General features: G+C 38.2%; 1 protein-coding gene across 1 annotated transcript in view; it reads left to right on the top strand.

Annotated features, from left to right (window-relative positions):
• The window catches only part of si:dkeyp-23e4.3 (rho GTPase-activating protein 7), a 51,215-nt gene that overhangs the window by 6,663 nt on the left and 20,661 nt on the right, over positions 1-23,891 (top strand). The window contains exons 2-12 of the mRNA XM_042499003.1: positions 6,339-6,410; positions 6,532-6,613; positions 7,649-7,712; positions 8,786-9,408; positions 10,003-10,216; positions 11,003-11,404; positions 13,606-13,970; positions 16,115-16,288; positions 20,225-20,384; positions 20,590-20,788; positions 22,152-22,365. Of these exons, the coding sequence (XP_042354937.1) occupies positions 6,339-6,410; positions 6,532-6,613; positions 7,649-7,712; positions 8,786-9,408; positions 10,003-10,216; positions 11,003-11,404; positions 13,606-13,970; positions 16,115-16,288; positions 20,225-20,384; positions 20,590-20,788; positions 22,152-22,365 (2,569 nt within the window). The remainder of the gene's footprint in view (positions 1-6,338; positions 6,411-6,531; positions 6,614-7,648; positions 7,713-8,785; positions 9,409-10,002; positions 10,217-11,002; positions 11,405-13,605; positions 13,971-16,114; positions 16,289-20,224; positions 20,385-20,589; positions 20,789-22,151; positions 22,366-23,891) is intronic.

Below are 23,891 nucleotides of genomic sequence, written 5' to 3'. Positions count from 1 at the left end.
CACTTGGATTTTTAGGATGAATCAATCCGATATTGGTGGTCAAAGGTTATGGTCACTGTAACCTTGCATCTGGCTCATTCTCATGAACATGATATTTCAAGTACACCTTGAGGAAATTTCTTCCTATTTGGCACACATAGGCTTGATAAACTGATTAGATTTTAGTGGTCAAAGGTCAAGGTCACTGAAGCATCCATGCGTTCACAGACATGGATATAAAACAACTTCATTACATAACATTACATTAAAATTCGAACATTTTATCTGACATTTTTGTCAAAATTCAGTTATCTATATATCCTTATTCTGTGACAAACTATAAACATTATGTGAGGTATTTTTTGTTTGAGTTATATCCATTTTTTGACTTTTTATTTAGAAAAAATAAAGGTTCATGTCATTATTGCTGTTCGGGATGCAAGACTTTGAAGCTCAATATCTCAAATCCAATCGGAATGCAGATAGAACGTCATAATTCTTAGGTGGCAACTTCACTGATTCAGGGAGACATGCAACTTGAAGTGGTAAATGTAGTCTTACTGCGAAATTAGATGGGAAGGTTGATGTCACTTTCATGTCTGTGTGGTAATTATGAAGCTTCAGCCAGCAGCTAGCAAGTTCATATTACCATAAAGATGGAGAACAAAAAAAAAACTACAGAGCACACTGTAATCAGCCTCAACAGGAAAAGGATGTCAAAACTGAACTTCAGATCCATGTTGATTATGTAACATTTTACTTTCACACATTTAGCTGTCCCCAAATGTGACCCCAAATGACTCTAATTTCCAGTGAGCAGTAATTCTGTTACTCCACGTCAAACTTTGTCCAGAAAAGTGTAAACACAAATGGCCCACCCAGTTCATCCTAGCATACATAGACACACTGTCCAGCTTCCTGGCGCTAGCAGGGCGGAACAACCCTAATCACACATCCAAATCTCTTATCATAGTCCAGAGGGGCCAAATCACAACTTCCTCAGAGGCGGAGTCATATGGAAAGGGAAGAGGACATTCCCTTCTGTAGGCATACAGGAGCCTGAGAGATACCATCAGTTACGTAAACACTGAGCTAAGGGGCCCCTGAATGTGGCGGTCAAAGTCGGTGACCAAATACACACAAACAGTATGAAGTTTATTGTTGTGTCTGACAGGTGAGCAGTGTTTTGTTCCTGACTGGACTCATAATAATTCATTTGGAAATTAGGTCAGATATGTTAAAGGGTCATTCTTTCTTCTTGTTTCTCCAAGTGCAGAATGTGTTTACGTCACTTTTGTTCTTCATGTCTCACTGAAATGACTTATTGTCATCAGAGATGTAGCTCCACATTCAAACTGCGATTTAGTGTTTCCGCATTATTAGCCCATTTCTATGGGGGTTGGGGGGAAGGCATGGTGGGAAGTGGCTTGCTACTAAATCAAATGCGAGGTGTCGGGCTGTATTGGCTGTAGAGATTTCTGCCTTCCCTCCAAATAATGAACTGAAGGAACTGTGGTGCTCATAGCAAGAAAAAAGTAGGCAACATTTGAAAAACTCAACAGCAATTTTGTCTCTTCTAGTAATCATGACCAGTTACTTAAAATTGTGAGCAGTTTTCCTTAAGAACTATTTTCTTTCTTTTGAACTACACCTACCAGCCGTATCACCACATAGGAGGAAGCATGCACCTACTTAGTTCACCTAGCACCACGGAGCTAGCTAACTTAACATCTCACACAAGAAGCCACCATTACTGTTTTCTTCTCATGCTGTCTTGAGCACAAGGCTCTTGTCTATGAGTAGATGCACGCTTCCTTCTGCACTGTCATACGGTTGCCAGGTGTAGTTTGTTAGAAAGAAAATAGTTCCTACATGAAACTGCTCACAACAAGGTCTGTGGATTGTCTTGAGCAACTGAGTCATGATTTCTAGAAAGAGACATTGCTTTGAAGTTTTTAAAATGAATTTAGTTAAGTGCCATCTTGTTCCATTATATTGGAGAGAGGAAAGTCAGTTCTTTGGGGTTGAACTATCCCTTTATAAAAAGGACCTGTCAATGTTTGAAATACAGCTCTAGACAATACATATCACTGTTACACCCAGTTTAATTAACTAACAGAGGAGGCAGTTTTTAATTAACTGAGGGCAAATAATCTGAGATGCCATTAAGACTTACTGACCTTGTGAGTGTCATCCTCTCAGCAGACAGAGACTAAGCTATTTGCTGTAAGTTAGGCCAGTTGTTTTGTAAGCTGGGCTCTGACAACTGATTTGACTATTTTCTAAAAAAATTTCACAAGCGAGTCAAGCAGTATAGCTCATGTCAACTTTTCAAATTTTTGTATTTTCATTTTTTGTCTACTCTTTCCTTGTTTTTAATTTGCCACCAAAATGCAAATAACACTGAAAATAGTGAAACAAAAACATTGTAGTTTATGCCTGTTTACATAACTTTTCCTATAAACCACAGTTTCCAGCTGAATTAGGAAATGATTTAGTATGTTCTAAAATGAAAGACTATTTATTTATTACACAATTTTTTTTTAAATTATTTTTAAATTTTTATTAATTAATTAATTTTTATAGTAAAGGTAAATGTTGCCAACACTTGGTCTAGATTAAAACAGTCTAAATGGCAAAGTAAAACATTGGACACCTCTCTACCTGCACAGAGAAGTATATTTAAAACTTAAACTCCAAACTGTGTCCCGCCAAGAGGTTAGTGAGCTACAGCCCTCCTTGTAGAAAACTGGACTCACAGCATTGAATCTTTTCTTACCTCTTCGTATAAAGGGGGATCTTTAAATGATCACCGGCAGACAAAACACACAGAGTACAGTTTACCTTTCTTGGCTTCCTGGATTTGGGTGCTTTGATTTGGGTGCTTTGATGCTGAAATGTTTTATTTATTTCACTTTCTTCCTTTTGGAGCCTCTAAGTTGTAAAGATACCAATTGTTAATTAACATCCAAACATCTTGCAGCGTGTAAGCAATGACAGAAAGCAAACTTTTGTTTTGGGGCTTTCTCTTCCGACTCATAATTTTGACTTTAACACATTCATATCCCAGTCCTGCCTACAATGCAACTTTAATCCATTTCCATCCACAACTGCCCCAGAGTGAGTTCTCACTCAAAGACTTCCAAGATAATTCTTAAAGTGATAATAATTCCCTTTCCCCACTACAATTTTCTCTGCAGACTTTAGGACTGCAACCTTAAAACATTTTCAACAGAGGCTCCTTCTCTAAGCTGTGAGCCTTGGTTGCCTTCAAGCAGAATATTATAGACCTATTTAAAGTGGAACACTGGTTTAAACGTCAAGGGCTTTTAACTTGCGACCCTCAAGGTTGCAGAACAACCGGCTGTATTTTCAGTGCTAGCAATGGATAAGGGACAGAGCTCAGTGTTGTCAGCATCGACAAAAAGTGGCATGGGTTTTCAAGTTCAGGGCTCTAACTCCGGTAGATTCACATATCCCTGGATATACAGATCCTCTCGCAGACATGTGAGGCTGCCGCTCTGCAAGCACACTTGATCCCTTTTCTATCTCAAATGTCACATCTCCATCGTGATGCCGGAAAATGGGCTCTGCACTCAATGTTTAACAAACAGGACATTTGAAGGGTCACAGGAAACATACTTGTAGTAATTCCTCCGCATTTAACCGTTCAATTTTTAATTTCTTCGCCTGTTTCTCACTTTAAATCAGCTTACTTTCTGTCTTCCCCTTCTGTCATTTTGATGATTGCTACATTCGCTGAATTCTCCCCCATGTGTTTACATATCTGGGACATCTGCTTTGAAACCTGCTGTTCTCCTGATCCCCGGGTGTCTTTGGGAAACAGCGAGACCACTTCATAAGCCAAGTTTCCACCCTACTGTCAAATGGATTTCAGAAAAAACCTTCATAAAAGTCATAAAAAATGAAATGTGAATTAGGTGCCTTTCCTTCATCTCGGCAGGAGTAAGTAGGAAAACACAACCAGCAGACAAGAAGTGTTTGAAGACCCGATCCGTCACGGGCAAACTGCTGTTGTTGTTCTTTAGTGGAGACTAATGTCGGCCATATTTCATGCTGTCTGAATATGAAAACAAGAAATGCCCTTGGCAGTAATCTAACCGCGACGGGCCTCTTATGCACAGAGAGAGAGCAGGTTTAACATTTCAGGGAGGGTTGTGTTGGACAAATATTTTGAGACCTCTCAGAAAATCCAAATCCTCTTCTGAGCTGTGCAACCAGACTGAGAAAATCATTTTTCTTATTGTAAACATCCCGGATCAACAAAACGTTTTTATGCTCCAAGCCACAAAGTTTTCTTTTCCACTCAGCCTTTTCTAATACTTTGTATCAGAGTCTCCACAAAAAGACTTTCTGCAGTGGAGGTTAATTGGTTGTGTGTTCCTCTGCACATACTTTTAATGTTGTTGTTGATGAAGGCGTATAATCTTGTGTGCCTGTTTCTGTTCTTGTTTCTTGTCTGAGTGTATGCGCTTGTCAAACATCCCATCGAGTTTATGTGTTCTTTTTAATGGGTATGGCAAGATGGCTGCCACTTTAACTTAAACCAGTACAGAAAGGTGTTATTTTAATCCTGCCACCATGTTCCTAATGTTGCCTTACATCTACCTACCCAAGCTGCCAAAGTAAATCAAATCTGTTTAAAAAAAAAAGGACTGAGTGGGGTTTTTATTTGGGAGGAAACATTTTAACTTCAAAGTAAATATGCCTAGAAACATATAACAGTACAATTAAAGAATAGATTTAGATTATAGGAGATAAAATTGAAAATAATGAAATGTTAAATTAATTTGAAATTTGGATTTTTCAAACTCTGGGAAATACAAACTAAATAATTCTGCAGCATAATTTTCCATGTTTAAAGGAAGGGTAAAACTGTCTAGTCTGGGCAAACATAAGATAGTATATGCTATTGATAAAAATAATGTTAAATTCAGTGTCTACTTTATAGGAACACTTCTACAAAATCAATAATTAATGCCATGTTAACTTGGATTTGTTAAAAAAAAACTGTTCTTTCATGCCTCTGTGATAAACAGTGAACATATTGATTTATTGATGGATTGGGGACCAACATCTGTTTACAAATTCTCACACAACTTGTGCAGTACATTTTAAGTCTCATTTATTCAGTCGATTGCGCAGTACTTCCCAAACGTGCATTTTTGCTAAAAACAAAGACAAACAAAAGACACTGTAATTAGAATTAAACTGAAAGTGAAACATATCTATGCTCTCTTCAAAGCCAGACTGTGATTCTTGTAAAAAAAAAAAAAAAAAGTGTTTTGGACTGTGCTGAGCATATGTCTAGATAAATACTGCACAAGTTGTGTGTGAGTTCCTAAACAGGTGCTTAGTTTCTGTTAGAACTGGTCCCTGATTAATCAGTAAATCAATACGATACATGTTTTTTGTGGAGGCATGTGAGAAAAACAAGGTTTTCTTTGCATATTAAAGGAAACATGACATGACTTATTGATTTACAAACAGTCATTTTGTAGGTGAAGTACTACTTAGACGGTGAAGAGAAGAAACACAGATCTGCAGCCTGGGCAAAAATAGCAACAGTTCTTCCTAAAGATGTTATGCAGCCTACCTGGATACTCTGTGCCATTCTGAATCACATCCATCAGTGAAGTCTGATTTCATGTCTTGGTTGCATGTCTTTTTGTTGTTTTATATTCCTCATCAGTTTAGGTTGGAACAAATTATAATTCAGCAGATATTCCCTCAAATGCTACAGTCAAGGTGAGAAAAAGGACCAGATTTCTCCTTGTTATTTGTTGAAACTGATCAAACTAATTTGACACACCAGAGTGGGGTTGTTTTAAGGTTTCTTACATAATGATTAAGATCTCAGCTTTGGCACAAAGACTCTCAAAGCTATGTTAATTCCCATGAAAAAAACTGCAACTGTTTAACAAAACACACACACACCTTTAGAATGAGAAATTCCCACGAGCAAATGATTGAAAAATGTCACGTTAATCTGTTCATCCATGGCAACAACCTCAGAGGGTGAAGCAAGACAAACGGATTGAAGATGAAGATAAACATGAAAAAATCTCTTTTCGTTCTCTCTCAGAAGCTCCCATATCCACACTCAGCCAATTAGCGGTAATTAAAATGGCCTCTTCCAAGAGTCACAGATAATTAATAGCCTGTATGTGCTCCCAGTTTTTCTCTCTCAATGTTTTTTTTTTCTACTCAAATGCAAATGTAATTAAACTTCATAAACAGACGACTGATTAAGGGCAAATATTTGCCCTCTTAAAGCGGGTGGAGCATGAAATGATTATAATTGAATCAAATTCTGTTTTCCCTTTTGCTGTTTGCAGAGATTGAAGCCAAGGAGGCTTGTGATTGGCTGCAAGCAGCCGGCTTCCCTCAGTATGTGCAATTATTCAAAGGTAAATATGAGGCTGTTAATGTAATCCAGGCAGAGTCGCCTCCAAGACGATACAAACGATGTCTTATTGTTTCATTTGTCTTCTGTGTGTGTGTGTGTGTGTGTGTGTGTGTGTGTGTCAGACTGCAGGTTCCCCATTGACACTGAGTGGGCGAAGCGTGATCACAACTTCCTGGATAAGGATGCACTCGACTCACTCTGCAGGTAAAATGAGTGCACAGGTGCACTTCTATTTCAAAATGCAGAGGGTTCATTTATATTGTCTTGAACAGCGTTTACAAATTAATGTTGTTTAACCCTTTGGAACCTGCGCAGATTTGTGAGCAACTTAAGAAGTGTTAAAATTAGTGAGATATTGATTAAAAAAAAAAGTTGCAAAGAAATTACCTGAAAATATGTAACAAAAAAATACAAAAATAACCCCAAGAGAATGCCAACAAATTATTTTTAAAAAGATATTTTTCTTTCTGTAACATAATTTTAAATATATCATTGAGAGAGTTATAAAAATTGTTTTGTGGACAGTTTTTCTTTGATTTTTTTTTTATAATCCCTTCAGCTAATTTGCAGATCATTTACTTGTCACTTTTTACAACTTTTTTTTACAGTTTTGGCATTTTGGCATTTCTTGTCAAGTTTTCTTTTACCCATTTCTTTAAAGTAAATAAACCAATTTTCTCCGGTTTCATGGGTATAATCACAAGGGAAAGGCATCTAACGCAGCATACAAAAACTGATATTGATATTGAAGTGTTAAAGGGTTAATACAATTACACTGTAATAGAAACAATCTTTAAATACTCGGTTGTTGTGGGTTCATTAAACTCTATGGTTATTTTATGTCTAAAAGCATGCTCAAGGGCACCAACGTGGTGGAAATGAGGGACGGGCAAGAGTTACTGTTTCTTCAGATTTATCCTGCTGGTCCAGGGATTAAACTGGCTCACAAGTTTGCTGTTTTGAAAGGCTTTTTCTTTTTTTTCTTTTGTTTTCCTTTATGAAAACATAAAACTTGAGGGGGAGTTTGTTTGTTTGTTTGTTTGTTTGTTTGTTTGTTTTAGATAGTAGTAGTATCTATTGAATTTTAAATAATCAATTCTTTTTGTCAGTTGTATGAGAGATTCAAAAGCATATGTAAAGATTTTGTTATTTTTTTTATTTTTTATAGTAGGCCACTGTTATTATGTGACAATGTCAGTCTAACCCACCATCGTCTTTCATCTCAACTACCTCTTTCAGGAGATTAAGCACTTTAAACAAATGCGTGGAAATGAGGCTGGAGCCGCGGAGATCAAAACGCAGGGTGAGTGTTGAAAGCAAACACCGAGAAACTCAAACACAGCAGGACTCTCATATCCGAGCAGCCGGAGCCGTGGGGAGCGTCACACCATGAAATCTCCTCGTTAAGCATCACTTGATTTTGACTGATATCAAGTGATCAGCCCTCCTCCTCCTCAGCAGCAGTTTCTCTTTCTAGGAGAAAATGAAGTCCAGGAGGAAAACAGAAGCTGATGTATTGCAGAATGAATGCTGATTTTTGTTTAAGACACCTGGATCTATAATGCCTTCAGTCTTACAACTTTGTATTAATGTTATGTGATATGTGATTGATTGCTCAGGCTGCATGTTATGGAGGTTTTTCTGCTTTGCAAAGAAATAACCCACAAGACACAAAACATTTTGTAATCAGCAATTTTTTTCTTTTTTTTTAAAAATTATTTTGCCTTTTTTTTTAAAATGCCAACCGGACAAACAAAAACAGCTAGAATTTGTTGTGTTAGGACTTCATGTCAAACAAAAAGCTGTGTGTGCCTAAAAGAAGCTCTACGTTTGTGAGTTTAAATAATTACCCAAACAAAGGAAAAATGCCAATAATCAAGCCAAGGCAAGTAGAATTTAACTAAATTCAAACAGTACAACTGTGATTTAGCATTGTTCTTTTGTAAATCAAAGCAGCAGATGGCCAAAGCAAGGGCCAAAAATCATCAGTTTCCCATAATTCAACTCAAAAGCAGTTCCCTGCACCTACTGTGTAAGTAAACATATCTTGATGTGTAAAACTTGTCTTAGTTCACAGTTAACACTTAAAGCAATCCAGCTACGCTCTTAATTCTGGATGTTACTGCATATACTGAAGATAATGTGCATCTATTTTTTCTGTGTGTGATGTTGGTATGAATGTTTAAATGCTGGTATGAATTATTGAAAACACCGCTGTGTAAATTTCAGGCCTCTGTGTTTGTCTGGCTGCTTGTTTTCTGTTTGTAGATTGTCGTGCATGTCTACATGTCTCTCCTCTGCATACATTAGTGTCAGTGTGTATTCAGATTTTTGTGTGTTCTTGTCTGTGTGTCTGAACCATCTTTCTTCTACCAGGGAGACGACATTGACGAAGAAGACTTCTGTGCCATCAGCCCCAACTGGACCTATGACAGGCGAACCCGACGATGGCGACGCTGCGACTCCACAATGGACATCCATGGCTTGTCTGACAGCCCCACTGTACCCCATGAAGTGTCTCTGTGTGATGTCGGCGACCGCCACGATGTCTGCTCCATCCACAGCTCCAGCAGCACTGAAAGTGAGGGTCACCACAAAAGTCACAGAGGCGCTGCCACCGACACAACCGCCTCCATCAGTACTACCACAGACGAACAGGAGACCAGCAGGAGCTCTTCCCGCTGCTCCTCCACAAACAAGACACCTGCCCTGGATCCCTCGCTCAGTGGACCCCCTTCCCCTGGTGAAAGTGGTGGAGGATCATCCACAATGAGTCTGGAGGTTGAGGGCTGTTTCCCAGACAAACCGCCCAGGAAGAAGGGCACCAGTCTGCTCAGGAAGATGGAGAAACTAAGACTGAGGGGAGCAACAGGCTTCCTCCCTTCTGCTCACAGTAGTAGTGAACGTGGAAGTCGGGCTCGGCACATTATCAGCGGGCCACTTCAGGTTCAAGAGGAGAACAAGATGGAGCGGATGGAGAGGCTGCATGGTCCATCAAGGTCAGGATTGTGGATTGCATCTTTCTAAAACCCAGAGGGTTGTTTAACTCTTTGAAACCTGTCCAAATTTGGTTCAATTAAAAAAAAATGTTCATAACATAATTGTTGATATAAAATTATTATAATTGTAGATATAGTTTTTTGATAATTTTCTAGTAATCCTCCCCTCTTTTTTTAACCCTAATTTCTAGGTAATTTTCCTATCAGCTTTTAAAAAGTTTTTGCAATTTTTGGGACATTTCTTGTCAAGTTGGTGTGTTCCTTTTTCGCCCACATTTTTGAGAGAAATCAAACAAGTTTGTTCAAAGGGTCAAAAAGTTTGAGAAAGGCACGAACGCAGCACAAGAATACTAACGATACAGGTTTCAAAGGGTTAACCCCAGTTATTACTGTTTTCAAGCTAACTGCTGATAAAAGAAACAGGGAGATAAGGCAAATCCGGCTACTTACTTTTTTTTGGCTTAGCACGTTTGGTATCATATAAAAAGATCTTTACTTGGGGATGAAATATGATGTTGTGCCAGAATCACAGCTAAATGCATTCCCAGTGCTGCAATTCTAACTGTAGACTCTTACTTTCCTGGGTATCTCCAGCCTGCAGGGTCGACCCAACAGCCGTTCATCTTCCTCGCCCTCATCTCCTCACACCATCAGCAGCAGCAGTAGTAACAGCCACTCAGAGAGCAGCAGCACTGTCAGCACGCCCAGCCCGATCACCCGGGTCAGGAGCAACTGCAAACGCTCAAACAGCGGTGTTGGGGTCAGTGGTGGAATGACCCGGAACAACCAGAACTACACAGGAGCAGAGGTCAGTCTGAGGTCACTCTTTTTTTTAACTTTAATTATTGTTATTCTTAAAATGGAAACCCATTTCCAGCAGTGTTATTAATGGAAAAATATCCCGTAAGTCATTACAATAATTTTTTTTCATAAAATCATTTTTTACTTACTTTACTTAGACTTTATTACAATCTCAAAATAATTTGTTTTGAGACACTAACTTTTTTGAGAAAATTTCTTTTTCTTTTTTTTTAGATAAGTCATGATTTTCAAAGTTTTCTCGTTAGAATGACTTATATGCTCTTTTTTCTTTTTTTCCCCATCATCCTGGAGGAAATATGCTTCCATACACAGAATCATAGTGTATCACAATAACCAGTTTCCAGTGAAATGCTATGCATAAAAACGGGTATTTTTTAAGGATATGAAGGCTTATTATTATTTGTTTGACTATTGCTTGCAATATTTGCCTAGAAAGTGATGATAATAATCAATCTTTAGTGTCTAAGTTAAAACTAACATGAAAACAGCTATTTGAGGCTGTACATACTCTGGCACAGGGGTACATTTAGCTAAATGCTAATGTTAGCATGGAAACATGCTCACATGATAATGTTAACATACTGATGTTTATCAGGCTTCATGTTTCCCAAGTTTGTCATTTCTATTTTAAGATGTTAAAGTAATACATTCGGTAATGCTTATTAGCATTAAACAGAGTCCAGCAGAGGCTGATTGGAATATCATTAGTTTTACAGGCATTTCATCTTCCTTTCATTAAAACCTTAACTCATCCATCTATTCACACTCTCAGGACTACAGGAACCAGATCAACAACAACAACAGCAGCCATGACAGTCTGGTCTTCCAGATCCCCCACGGACACAAACCGGGGACCTTTCCTACCTCGCTCGCACACAAAAACGCTATCCTGTCCCCCATCATTGACAACACCTCAGTCAACTGGAGAACCGGGAGCTTTCATGGTTACCGGGGGCGTCACAGTTGCCGCCGTGGCACATCATCCCTGGCCACCTGTGACCAGGATCCCTCATCTTCTTCATCCTGTAATGACGGAGTCCGCAGCCCGCATGCTGTGCTGGATCATCGGCTGAGTGTCTATGACAACGTGCCGGACGAACAGCAGCTGTCTGAAAGTGAAGGTGGCAGTGGCGGAAGTGGCAGCGATGCAGAACGGATGGCTGAGGAGTCAGAGGTGTGTCAAAAGACTGTTACTACAGTGTTAATACTATTTACTTTTTAACATTAGATATTTTGTTCAGAGAAGAATATGGTTGCCTGGCATACATTTATGTTCAGGCCTCAGTTTTCTACGGACAAAGTTTTTTTCAGATCATCTAACAGTGTTTATACCCCCTCTCTTACTTTTTGAAACAATCCAGCTACCCTGTCCACTTTACGCATGTTTGAAAGTATGCAGGATCAGATGTTTTCTTTTTTAATTTTTCATGCAACTACGTCCCCGCATTCATACAAGTACATTCATAGCAACAACCTACAGGACTTTATATTGGCCTATCGTTTATATTGGCCTATGCAAGATTTATTACGTTATGCACGATTTATTACGTTATGCACGATTAAGGGCGTGACTGCTTTGAGTGACAGACTGTCTGCAAGGTTTCATTTGGTAACTTTTGGCTCCACAAATCTAAGATAGCAATGACCCAAATGCTAAACTTGAGGCTTTATCATGGGAGTCCACAAACCAGTGGGTGATGTCACAGTGGGTATGTCCATAATTTATACAGTCTATGGTACGAAACCATAGATGTCTTCGCAGACAAACTGTATGAATGTGTGTGCCATTACCTCCATTTGAACAATTTATTGTGCCAATAATACAATGTCACGCAAGAGACAAAGAATTATTTACTTTATTTATTTATTCATTTTGAGTTTTCTGATCGGGAGTAAAATTTCATTCTTTTAAATGTAGTAGAAGACATGTCATAGGTTCTATTTCTGTTGAAGCCTCCAGAGGCCTTGACAATTTGTATTCTCTAAAACAGTTTGTACGGTTGTTAAAACTAATTCAAACAAATACATTGTAATCTTAACAGGTGTAAACAATATTGGTAAAGTCACATTTTCTACAAGTTTAGTTAGCTGATCAAAGCTGCAAAGGAAATGTTTTGTGATTTCACTAATCAAATTGTTGTTCCATCTGGCCTGTTGTGAAGCAAAAAAAAAAAAAAAGAAAATGTAGGTGGGAACAATGACAAGAGTGATCCCAATATATATACTTATATGTGTGTGTGTGATATATTCCATACAAGGATTAAATAAATATATCAAATTGCTGGGGGAAAAAAGATTTTTCCTTAAACTGTAAAAACTGAGGCAGAGCAGAGTGTGGAGCTGTCCTGGTGCTGAACAGGTGAGATCTGTTGCAGGGCGTCTGTCCGTGGTGCTGAACCTTGGACTGTTACTACACTGGATTAGTGGGCTCAAGGACCCAAATATACAGTCGTTATATTTTCTGTTCTGGCTGTGACTTTGTGGATGGAGCGGTTTGTTTCAAAGTGACAGAACAGATCAAAGAGTGATGGACAGAAAAAGATTACCTGGTGAGGCAACCTATGAGTAACTATTAGGGATTGATGTTATTATGATTAGTTTGTGGAACAAGGCTGTAAAAATCCGCCATCTGTTGCATTTAGTGAAGGTTTTTAAAAGGAAACCATATACAGATTCATACAAGAGGAGGAGCCTCAGCTCTGTCTTTCACTGGCTCCTCTGCTTCTCTACTAAAAAAATGGATAAAATTTCCCCCTAAAAAAAAAGCAATTGAAAGTCTATAAAAACAGGTCATTCTATCAAGGATATTGATCCTGTGAAGTTAATTTCCATGTGGAGTTTTCCCATAAAGCCAGGAATCATTTTGTGAGTGCTCGTATCAAATTTCATTTTAGATTAATTGGTTTAAATAAATCATCTTGCTTGCAGACGTGTTTCTTTCTAAAGTAGAAGGGGAGCCGTTTGATATAAAGTTGGAACCCTCTTTGACAAAAAGATGGCAGCTATAGAAGTAAAAGTTGACATGAAATTATTCATAGTAGTCATTAGGTAATGGCTTTTTAGGAACTTATTTTTTTAATTCTGATCCTTTGAGAACTTAAGTAATACCTTTTCTCCAAAATTGCTGTGTAGTAATATAACCCATCATTTGCAAAATCCTAAAGATCTGCTGAATCAGTCAAATGAAGAGAAAGTAAAAAAAAATAAAAACGTATTGTTGGCATGGTATTTACATTAATTATGCTGTGTTGTTTTTTCTTACTTGGAAAAGCCCAAAAGATCAAAGAAATATTTTGAAAAAAAGTTGACACTTGTTGTAGTATTTGTAGTCCTAATTTATTATCGCACAGTATTTGTTTTTCTTTCTTCTCTCAGGTGAATCCATTTTTGGCAGGTGAAGACGTTTTCTCGGCTCTGGACAGTGTTCTGGAGAGGATCAGCGACCTCCAGCATTTGGTCTCCACTTGGTCTGAAAGTCTATCTGAGGATGACTGTCAGGCAGCTTCCACCTCCTCGTCTTCTTCCTCCTCCACTTCCTCGTCTTCCTCTACTTCCTCCCAGGACTCACCTACCCATGGCTCCTCAGCCGCCTCCCCCTGCCCCTCCTCCCCCAGCCAGATTGACCTGGAGGTGCAGCATCCAGAGGAGGAGGAGGAGGATGAGGAGGAGGAGGTAAAGAGCCTTGAGGAGGTACCTGTGAACGGAGAGGGGCAGAAGACCTTATCACAACCCAGGAGCAGGTGAGAAAGTTTTGAGTTTAATGCAAGCAATGCTATTAAAACAAGATTTATTTATAGAGTATGTCATATTCCACAAGCAATATAATTCAAAGTGTTTCCAAAGTGTTGGTAAAAACAGATCAGGCTCATTAAGAAGTCTCAGAAACAGTAAAAGTGACATTTAAATAGTTTGCCAAATATTGATCAGCATCAAAATTCAGGTCTAAGAAATACAAGCAGATAATTGGACACTTTAAGTTGCCCTGGACATTTATTAATGTAAGCCTTTGTGTCCAGCAGGGCACGGATAATGACAGTTATGGGGATTTATTCCCTCAGACATCAAACAAAGTAAGAGTGGAGTTGCTGTGAGGCACTTAAAATAAAAGCAGTAACCTCATGGTGAATGGTTTTGATCGCCTCTTTATATTGCTGCTTTTATATCTCCTTTTTGTTGCATATTTGTTCTCAGATATAGAGCAATAAAAAGCTATGAGGCTTCTCCTGTAATGTAAAGTCAGCCACATCATCTGAGTATGCTGATGGATGCTGCTTTTTTCTCTCTTTCCGCTCTCTGTATGTTTTACTGGCTTAGTTATAGGTGCCAAATTATGTGTTCCATCAGCCATAGTGTACACAAAGATGAATACTAACATAGCTAAATGTAACATTTATATGCTATGTACAGAAACATTAGCATGTTAGCTGTGATTCTTCCATGGTGAACGCAAGAATCCAAAAATGGAGAAAATTCTTGATGAACTGAAGTCATAGGGGAATGTGTTCAATTAACAACAGAAATCCTTTTTAAAACATCACTTAACAAACTCTTGCACAACTTTTGCAGTGTAATCTAAGTCTCATTATCATGTTGTATGCTCAGGCATGCATTTCTGCTCAAACCTGGCCGTCCTTGTGTGAGACTCTCTATGTGAAACTGTTTTAGGTCTCAGCACAAAAACCTTTTGTTTGGGGAGTACCGAGCATACAACATGATCATGAGACTTGAATTATACTGCATATGTTGTGTAAGAGCTTTTGATGTTTTGATATAGTTTTGCAGTTGTTAAAAGTCGTCCCCCATGACTTCATTTCATCAAGAATTTTCTCCTTTTTTGGATTCTTCGTTGTTGGAGGAGGCATACAAAAAATCTAAGTTTTCTTCACAAATTCAACTTAACACAGGGTGAGTATTGATGAAGACATGATCATTTTGCCAGGGAAGCAGGTTAACACATCCTGTATGCTAAAACTCAGAATGTCAGCATTCAGTATTTGTTTATATGGAGATTAATATGTTATCTGAAAGCATGTTAACAGGCTAGCGTTAAGGCAGCAGGCTAAATTTAGCTGTGCTTAGAGCTAAATATGAACATAAGCATGCATCTATATCTATCTATGCTTTAGACATTAACTCGCTATGAGCACAGAAAAGGTTAATCACAGTTGAGCTGGACAAAGTCCAGGTTAACAGTACTAATAATAATAAAAATAATTATAATACATTTCAATTATGGGCACCTTTCTGGACTCTCAAGGTCACCTTACAAAAAAAAACAACACACTAAAAGCACCTATGGGTAACACTGATGAAATGTGAGTGAAATCTGACAGCATGGCACAAATGATCTAGAATGGCCACCACAAAGATGATTAACCCCTGAAAATGGGTGTTCCACCCTCAGGACAAACTTAACATTTACTGCACGATTAGTGGTAAACATCTTTCTCAAATACTTGTTTACCCGTTCAACCATTTTATTTTCTGCTGTACTAGCAGAGCTACACACAGGGCTCTAAACTCTTTAGTGCATATGGGCCTGTTTTATTAGGGTATCTAAATTGATCATAACATTCAACATACAGGTTTTTGTCAGGGTTTTTCTGGTCTGTTTCACCAAATACGAGGGCTCTGCTTTCAGAACTGATAAGACAACAATTGTCATTTTAATTTGATAACTTCATATTTTCTGTAATAGGAAGTCAAAATACAAATTTTCTTTAAAAAATCTGGGTGCCAGTGAATTGGTTCCAATTTCTCTTTATTGTAATTTGTTAAAACTTGCATTTACGTGTGTGTGTGTGTGTGTGTGTGTGTGTGTGTGTGTGTGTGTATGCATGTATGTGTGTACACTTATCTGTTCTCCCTGCTGTATCTCCAGCAGAGTGAGCCAGCAGCTGCACTGGTCCAGCGAGCAGAGCCTGCCCTCACTGCCCACCAGTCCAGGAGTGGAGAACCAGTCTGTGTCCCAGTTCCTCCTGCTGCAAAAACTCTCCCTGCTCAAACTCACTGCTCTGATGGACAAATACTCTCCATCCAGCAAGCAGGGCTGGAACTGGTAAGAAGTGTGAATGGACCGTGGGGTGATTTCATGCTTGAAAATAAATGTGTGGGTTGAGCAGAGGTTGAGGGCAGAGCCAGCAGAGGTGTGGGAAGGCTAGAAACAAAACTCTGTAGTCTTGGAGTCTCTGCTCCTGCACACCTGTGTGGAGAAACTTCTTCAAGGACTCTGGAAATAAGGGCAGGTGGGCGGGCAGAGGGTAAATATTTCAGGCAGTCGATTTAGAAAATTCATTCATTATTCATGGCTGGGGTGCAACCTTGCCGTGGCTTATAAAAAACAACAGCAACATGCTTCAAGAGGAATAAACTTCTTTAAAAAAAAACCTATAGGAAGTTTGGCTCTGTTATCCTTTCTGCTCACTGGTTAGCTGCACATGAATTGTGTTATTTTGGACGGCATTCTCTTTCCTCAGTGGGTCACAGTGTGTCTCTATCCTCTTGTTTTCCTATGGCTTAATCTCTGTATTTACATTCCCCTCTCACTTTCTTAGTAAATATCTCATAGATCACAACGTGCAGACGGTGTGTGAAGTCATGACCATAAAAAAAAACCAATGTCCTTTGCAGATGGACATTCAAAAATAGCTTGAAAATAGGTTGTTTTGCACAGGTTTTGCAAGATTTTGGGACACAAATTGTGGCCTGTGTCTTTTAATAAGAAGTTGCAAACTGTTGAGCTCAAATGTTTTCGTTTAAAACGTAGGATGTTTTCTCTGCACTTTTTATTGACATACATGGATTTAATGAGATCAGCCTCCTACACTATGTTTTTGCAATAAGCCCTCATGCAAAATAAAGACAAATTCATTTTTAAACATAATGGAACATTCAAATATTCTGCTTGTTTACTCTGCTGAATTTATATTTTCTAATGTTCATAGCAAACACATGACCTGCTTGTTTTATGCTTTGGTAGAAAACCAATTAGATTTTTGCCAGGGCTGTTATGCTCAATGAGATAAGGCTGAATGTGGGAACTAAGCATTGAACAAAAAAAATTCCTCCTGAAATTATTCCTCACAGATATTCGTCTTTATTTTTCAGGATCAAACATGTATGCAGGGGGAGATTCATGAAAACAGGCGCTCTGTGGCAGCAGGTTGAAAAGCATCAGCGAGGCTTCCTGTAGTTCAGGTGTGCTGTGTTTTAGCATTTCAAACTGCTCCATTTTACAGAGATTAAACTTTAATAAATCACATGAATGGGAGGCAAACTGAAGAGAAATCTTGTCAGAACTGACCTCGACGGTCAAAAAAGAAGAAAACATTATGTTAACATTTTGTTCAACAAACCAGGAGTTTTAAATGAGCAAAGACTCTGAAGTGCAAATGACTTGTTCTAACACAAAAGATGTGAACATGGCGTTCCTTCACCTTAAAACTGGATTATGTGACAATAATACATCATAGACATATCGTCCTTATTTTATTTGACCCACAGAATATAGTAAGTTCAGGCAAATCGTATTACTTTGTTTAGAGTTTTGGTAGTTTTTAGGCTGACTTGGTAAAGGCTTTAGTCTTGGTGAAATATGAATTGAACTCTGTCAATGTTATGTCATTTACTCAGTGAAAGGACAAGACAAACAAGGTCAAAGTAGAAACTTATGTGTCCCTAAGAAAACTTAAGTAAGATGGGAATCTGCATCTGTTTGGAATGCTGGTTGTACACGCCCTCAAAAATTAATGCTACGTATCCGCAAGATGCAAAACATTACCACTAGGGGCAGTGTTGGAGCAGAATAGTGAAGTGACAGGGGTCATAAACAGTGACAACAATGCCAGATAGTTTTCAAGACAAGCTAATCAACTAAGTCAGCAATTACTTGATGTGTCATTACTGCTGTATGGTGACGAATATTCTTAATTTAAGGGCCTTACATATCAGTTACATTGGCATCACTGCCGCTTATTTTTCTATAATCTCAGAATTAGCAATACAGTAACTCCTTGAATGATGTTTATTGTTTACATTATGCAAATCTGGGAGTTATATCTCACACAGGCTCTGCCCTCTACGGGACTCTATATTTATTTGTTCAAAATGAAATAAACTCAAACTCAAACTACTCTGCTCCAATCACAAGCCCACTGAAATTTGCATAAACATAGGTTTGTCTACCCAAACAAGTGTGCAGCCCACAGTATAAAAGAAGACACGAGGCTGTCAGACATCCTACACCATCTTCACAAAATGGTCTAGGAGCAACAGGGCCCTTGGGTAGAGGGCTCAGCATGTGCTAACAGATGTAGGGATACAATATTTCTCTCAAGTGCCCTCTAGTAGAATCCTCCAATAACATAAATAGTTCACAGGCAAGTCTGTGAACTACATATCTACGCAGACGCATGGTAGCTCCAGCATAATTAACGGACAGACATGAGAGTCAAATAATGAAATATTTTTAAAAGCAAACTCAAGACCTATCTTTTTAGTTTAGCTTTCTTTTTTAATTGAACTTAACATATTGATTTATTGACTATTTATTTATACATTTTAGTCTGTTTTACTGCTTTGATGATATATTATTTTATTATTTTTAACATTTTAATCTATTTGTGTTGTAATCTTTTTGTTTACCTTTTATGTACTATTTAGAGTTATTTATTTATTTATTTTATTCTGGCTTTAGTTTATAAAGCACTTTGTGTTAAAGTTTTGCTTGTATGAAAAGTACTATTCAAATAAAGTCTGACTGATTGAGTTAGAGTCGTATCAAATATCTCATCTTACTCTTCGCCAGGGAGTAAATAAATATATCTCCTAACTACTGAACTACTGAGATTTGGTTCACAGATTTGTGCTGGAACACCTGATATCTTGTCTATGTAGAAATGGGGTTGGATCCAAAGTAATTAAATCAAAAGATGGACTAAAACTGGCACTTATTTGTAAAAGTTAGACACATGTACACACAGTGAGCAAAACCTGTACACTCTGTCACTACAACACTGTTATGCCAAATGCTTCAACTTAAAAAAAAATCTCTTCAGGCTTCAACAATTACTTCAAGTTGTGTCATTTCAATGATTTAATCACTGATGCCAAAGCGAGTTCTAGATGATTAAAAATACAGCAATTAACTGCTGACTGGGACGGCTGATACTCAGAGGCACTTTCCTTAAAATAGCCCGTTTGTTTCCGAGAGCCTCTGTTCAATGCGGAAGAAAAAAAAGAGGGATCGAAAGAGAGCTGAAAAGCATTTGGAGTGCATGTCTGGTACCATTTTCTCTTTGTGACTCTGTACTTTGGTGAGAGCTTTGGGGCCGGCATGTGTTTTTATACCAAGTAGAGAAGAGGTTTCATTAATGATTGTTTGAGTGCTTTGAATATCTACTTTTTCATTACTGTTATAAGACTGCAGTTCCATCCCAAGTGCACTCAGTCCTACAATTTGCAGAGTTAGAAACTTTAAAAATTGCAGCTTTCTGTGAGGTTTAAAAAAAGACAACCAAGAAGTTCAGCCCAAAAGTTGGGTTTTTGGGTCCCTCTGGAACATTAGTGGCCAATAGAAAAGACAACAAAAATAATTAGTCACTGATGTTAATGGTTAAAGGTCGCTGCTATCAGTTCAGAAACATGAAAAAACTTTAACAAAGTCCAATCTGTTTGATCAGCGTCCATGGTTTCTTACTGTCTGCATATTTTTCCTGCAGTGCTGTTCTGAATGGCACACAGATTTCAGCGATCACTGGGGACTTATGTAATCAAAAAATGTTTATTTGGCTCTTCCTTCAAAAGGAAACACATCCAACAGCAGCCAAGCTTTTTTTTTACACTTGACTGGTTGAGATTACAAATTCCCATAACATTTGGGAAACAATTTTTGATAACTTTTCAACACTTTTCCCTCGGCACCAGTCCTTGCTGTTTGATTGCTTTCTAAAAATGGGAAGACTGCTGGATCTGATGACGTCTCTGTCACCTGCAGGACTGTTCCTAAACAGCTGAGGAAGACCAAGGTGATGGAAGTGAAAGGCCGGCGGGTGTTTGGGGTTCCTCTGCTCCTCAGCGCCCAGCAGACAGGAGAGCCACTTCCTCCGAGCATCATCAGAGCACTGGTCTACCTGAGGACAGAGTGTTTGGACCAGGTAATGTTGCCAAAGACTGCAAGAGGTCTGCAGAGATTTTAGAAAGACTGAAAGGCCTTGTTGGATAGGATGCAATGAAAATACATATAAAGATCTATTTAAGTTATTTTGAGGTGGTGAAATCCAGTCCAAAAAGCTAAAGAATATAAAAAAACATGTTTATAATGATACATTTTTATTTCATTTCTGTTGTGTTCTCTATCAGGTGGGTCTTTTCCGAAAGTCAGGGGTGAAGTCTCGTATACAGTACCTCCGTGAGCTGGTGGAGTCTGACCCAAACGGCGTATCTTATGATGGTCAGTCTGCATTCGATGTGGCCGACATGGTGAAGCAGTACTTCAGAGACCTGCCTGAACCCATATTCACCAGCAAACTCTGCGAGACCTTCCTCCACATTTACCAATGTAAGTATCTACTACTATAATCATCTATCATCAGTCATGACCAGCACTCAAAAGATGGTGGTTTAGTGGTTTTTCTTAACTTCTTTTGCCCTTTTTGGGCAATTTGGCTATTAGATTTAGCACATTTTATTAGCCAGTTCCTGGTAGTGAATCCCAGTGACTTCAATGATCCCCTGACTTTCCTCTACTGCCACCATACAGATCAATATGCTAACTAGGGCTGAAACTGACAATTATTTTCATTATCAATTAATCTGCTGATTTTTTTCACAATTCAACAATTCAACATTTTGTCTATAAAAAGTTAACAAAATAAAAAAATAAAATAAATAAAAATGCAACCACCAGTTTTCACTTATGTGGAAAATGACTGAAAGGATTAATCGAATATCTATCTATCTACATATACATATACAACTGTATATATATATATATATATATATATATATATATACACACACATACATATATTTTCACAGGCTGCCTTATCATCAATCATCTGATGTATGTGGATGACCTGGTAATTTTTAGTCCGTATACTGCTGGGTTTCAGATAATGATATTATGTTTAATCCCAAAAAGAGTAATGTCATGATAGTTCGAAGCAGAGAGGACAGGAAGTCCGTTTTACTAGTGTTTAATTTGTGTGATGCTCCTTTTATGTCATGTAAGGAAATAAAATACCTTGGTCATGATGGCTTACAATGATGCATTCAGGCTGCTGCTTCAGGTCCCAAGGTTTCTTTTTTAATGCTGTGGATCCTTCTGTGTGACTGAAATAAAGTTTGAATTGAAATTTATACACACACACACACACACACACATATATATATATATATATATATATATATATATATATATATATATATTTAATTTTTATTTGTTATAGATTATTGACTAATCATTGCAATTCTAATGCTAACATGCATGGTGACAGCTTAGTATGTTATGCCGATTAAGTGAACATGTATTACTAATTAACATTTAAAACATTCCTGTACATGGTAAACATTTTTACCACTTTAAAGTGCATTCAAAGAAACTTGAGGTATATGATCTCTATTGGTGTGAATTTGACTGTAGTGAAGCTGGCTACTAATGTACACACCACCCTAAAAATGTTACCGGGTTCTTTTGCCGCAGTTTTTTATTTACAGTTAAGAATTAGAGTCAAAATACGCACACATTTTCCCTAAAGTTCAAACAGCACAGATGTATTGACTTTTTATGCCATAGCGCTACCTCTAAAATTCAGTCTGAACACAGACAAAATGAGTTCGAGTTTGCTTCATTTTCTGTCCAAATTCAAAATATGTTAAACCTGCATAACTCCAATGGTAACAGATTAGCTTTCTGTCTGCAGATTTCCCCAAGGATCAGCAGCTGGTTGCAGCTCAGGCGGCAATCTTGCTGCTTCCTGACGAGAACAGGGTGGCGCTGCGAACGCTGTTGTTCTTCCTGTGGGATGTGGTGGCCTGCGTGGAGGAAAACCAAATGACTCCAACCAACATTGCAGTTTGCCTGGCACCGTCGCTTTTCCACCTCAACACCCTGAAGAGAGATGCCAACACAGCCAGGTGAGCTGACACCACAGACACTGACTGAAACCCTGTGTAGTCAACAGCAGAATCATCTGCATCAGTTATCTGTAATACTTTAACTTGTCTTTGTTTATTCTGTAAAAAACTGAGGTCAGGTCTTTGTTAATTGAAGGAAATTTTCTTTCAGCTCACACCATCTCAGTAAAAGTGTGTGTGGTGTCTGACACACATTTTCACAATTACATAAGTCTTAACAGCAGTAATGTTGCATAAGTCCTCTGATTTAGGTGCGGAGTCCACTTTGTGTCTCATGTTAATTAGATTTTGTTACATAAAAGAACACAGAGATCATAACAATTCAAATACTTCCCCCAGAGTTGGCTCATTAACTGCAGATGGTAATATGATATTTCATCTGGAGTTAATTTCCTGACAACGTAGCTCATCAGTGAGCTTTTCATTTTGTTTTTGGGTGTCGTCAATGAAAACATCAAGGACAGTTTTGACCAAAAAAATAAAACCCACACAGTGCACACTGTTTCAGAAAATGACCAAATGCAAGTTAAAAATGTCTACAGGTTGTTTTCTATAATGTACGGCGATGAATTCAGACCAATAGCTCCCTGGAAGATGGGATACTAATCTAAAAATAAAAAGGAAAATGTTACAGATGGTACTGTTGTTATCAAGCTAAAAAAATTTAACAACTCTTTGATCCTTTGAAGGAAAATTAGTTATTTAACATTTGGGTCTACTTTCTGTAGTTTTTTAATTATGGTAGCCATAATTTTCTATCAGTTATCATAATTGTTTGCTTATCGAGTTAATTACAAGTTAAGTACCGGAAAACGGTCATTCAGATGATCAAACAAGATTTGAGTGAATTCTCTGCAAAGAAAGCTGAAAACTTTGTCTTATTTTGTTACAACTGTATTAACACAGGTTGGCTTCAGGCTGCGACTTCATCATGGTTCACTCTAAAATCTCAGCCTCTGATTTAGCTTCCGATCCTGACTTCACCTTTGGTTTCTGCATGTGTGTCTGAATGTGCGAGCTAGCTGATAGCCTCGGCAGGCTGCTGTTTAGGTGCCATAGAAACATGTGTTTCTTCCTCCGTTTGTTGCTTTAACAGGCGTCATGTTTCCAGACTTCTTAGTTCTCACACAGATGACATCGCCTCTGGAATGGATCCAGCTGTTACACTCACACTTTCTTTCTGTGATGAAAAGCTGTCAGCGCAGTTTACACAGAGAGCACATTACATAACCTCTCCATCAATTTCATCTGGCCCCAGCTTCACTCCCTGATAAGAAAGATATTTTCTGTCTGCTTTTTTAGCTGAGAGTCCTGCCGCGCAGAGAGTTAGAAACAGGAGAGAAAACAGGGGGGTGGCACAGAGACGGAGAGAGAGGGGTGACAGCATTAATGAACAGAGTGAGATTGTTGAAAATGATAATGTGATTTGATGTATTATTAGGATATGAACATAATTTTTAGGAGATACTCGATCCCATCAGTGTCTGCTGACCATTTATCTGAGCTCAGAGTTTGTCCTGCAGAAG

This window comes from Plectropomus leopardus, chromosome 13 (genome assembly GCF_008729295.1).
Source record: "Plectropomus leopardus isolate mb chromosome 13, YSFRI_Pleo_2.0, whole genome shotgun sequence".
NCBI lineage: Eukaryota > Metazoa > Chordata > Actinopteri > Perciformes > Serranidae > Plectropomus > Plectropomus leopardus.
Note: the sequence above shows the minus strand (reverse complement) of the source record. Positions and strands in the feature narration are given on the sequence as shown.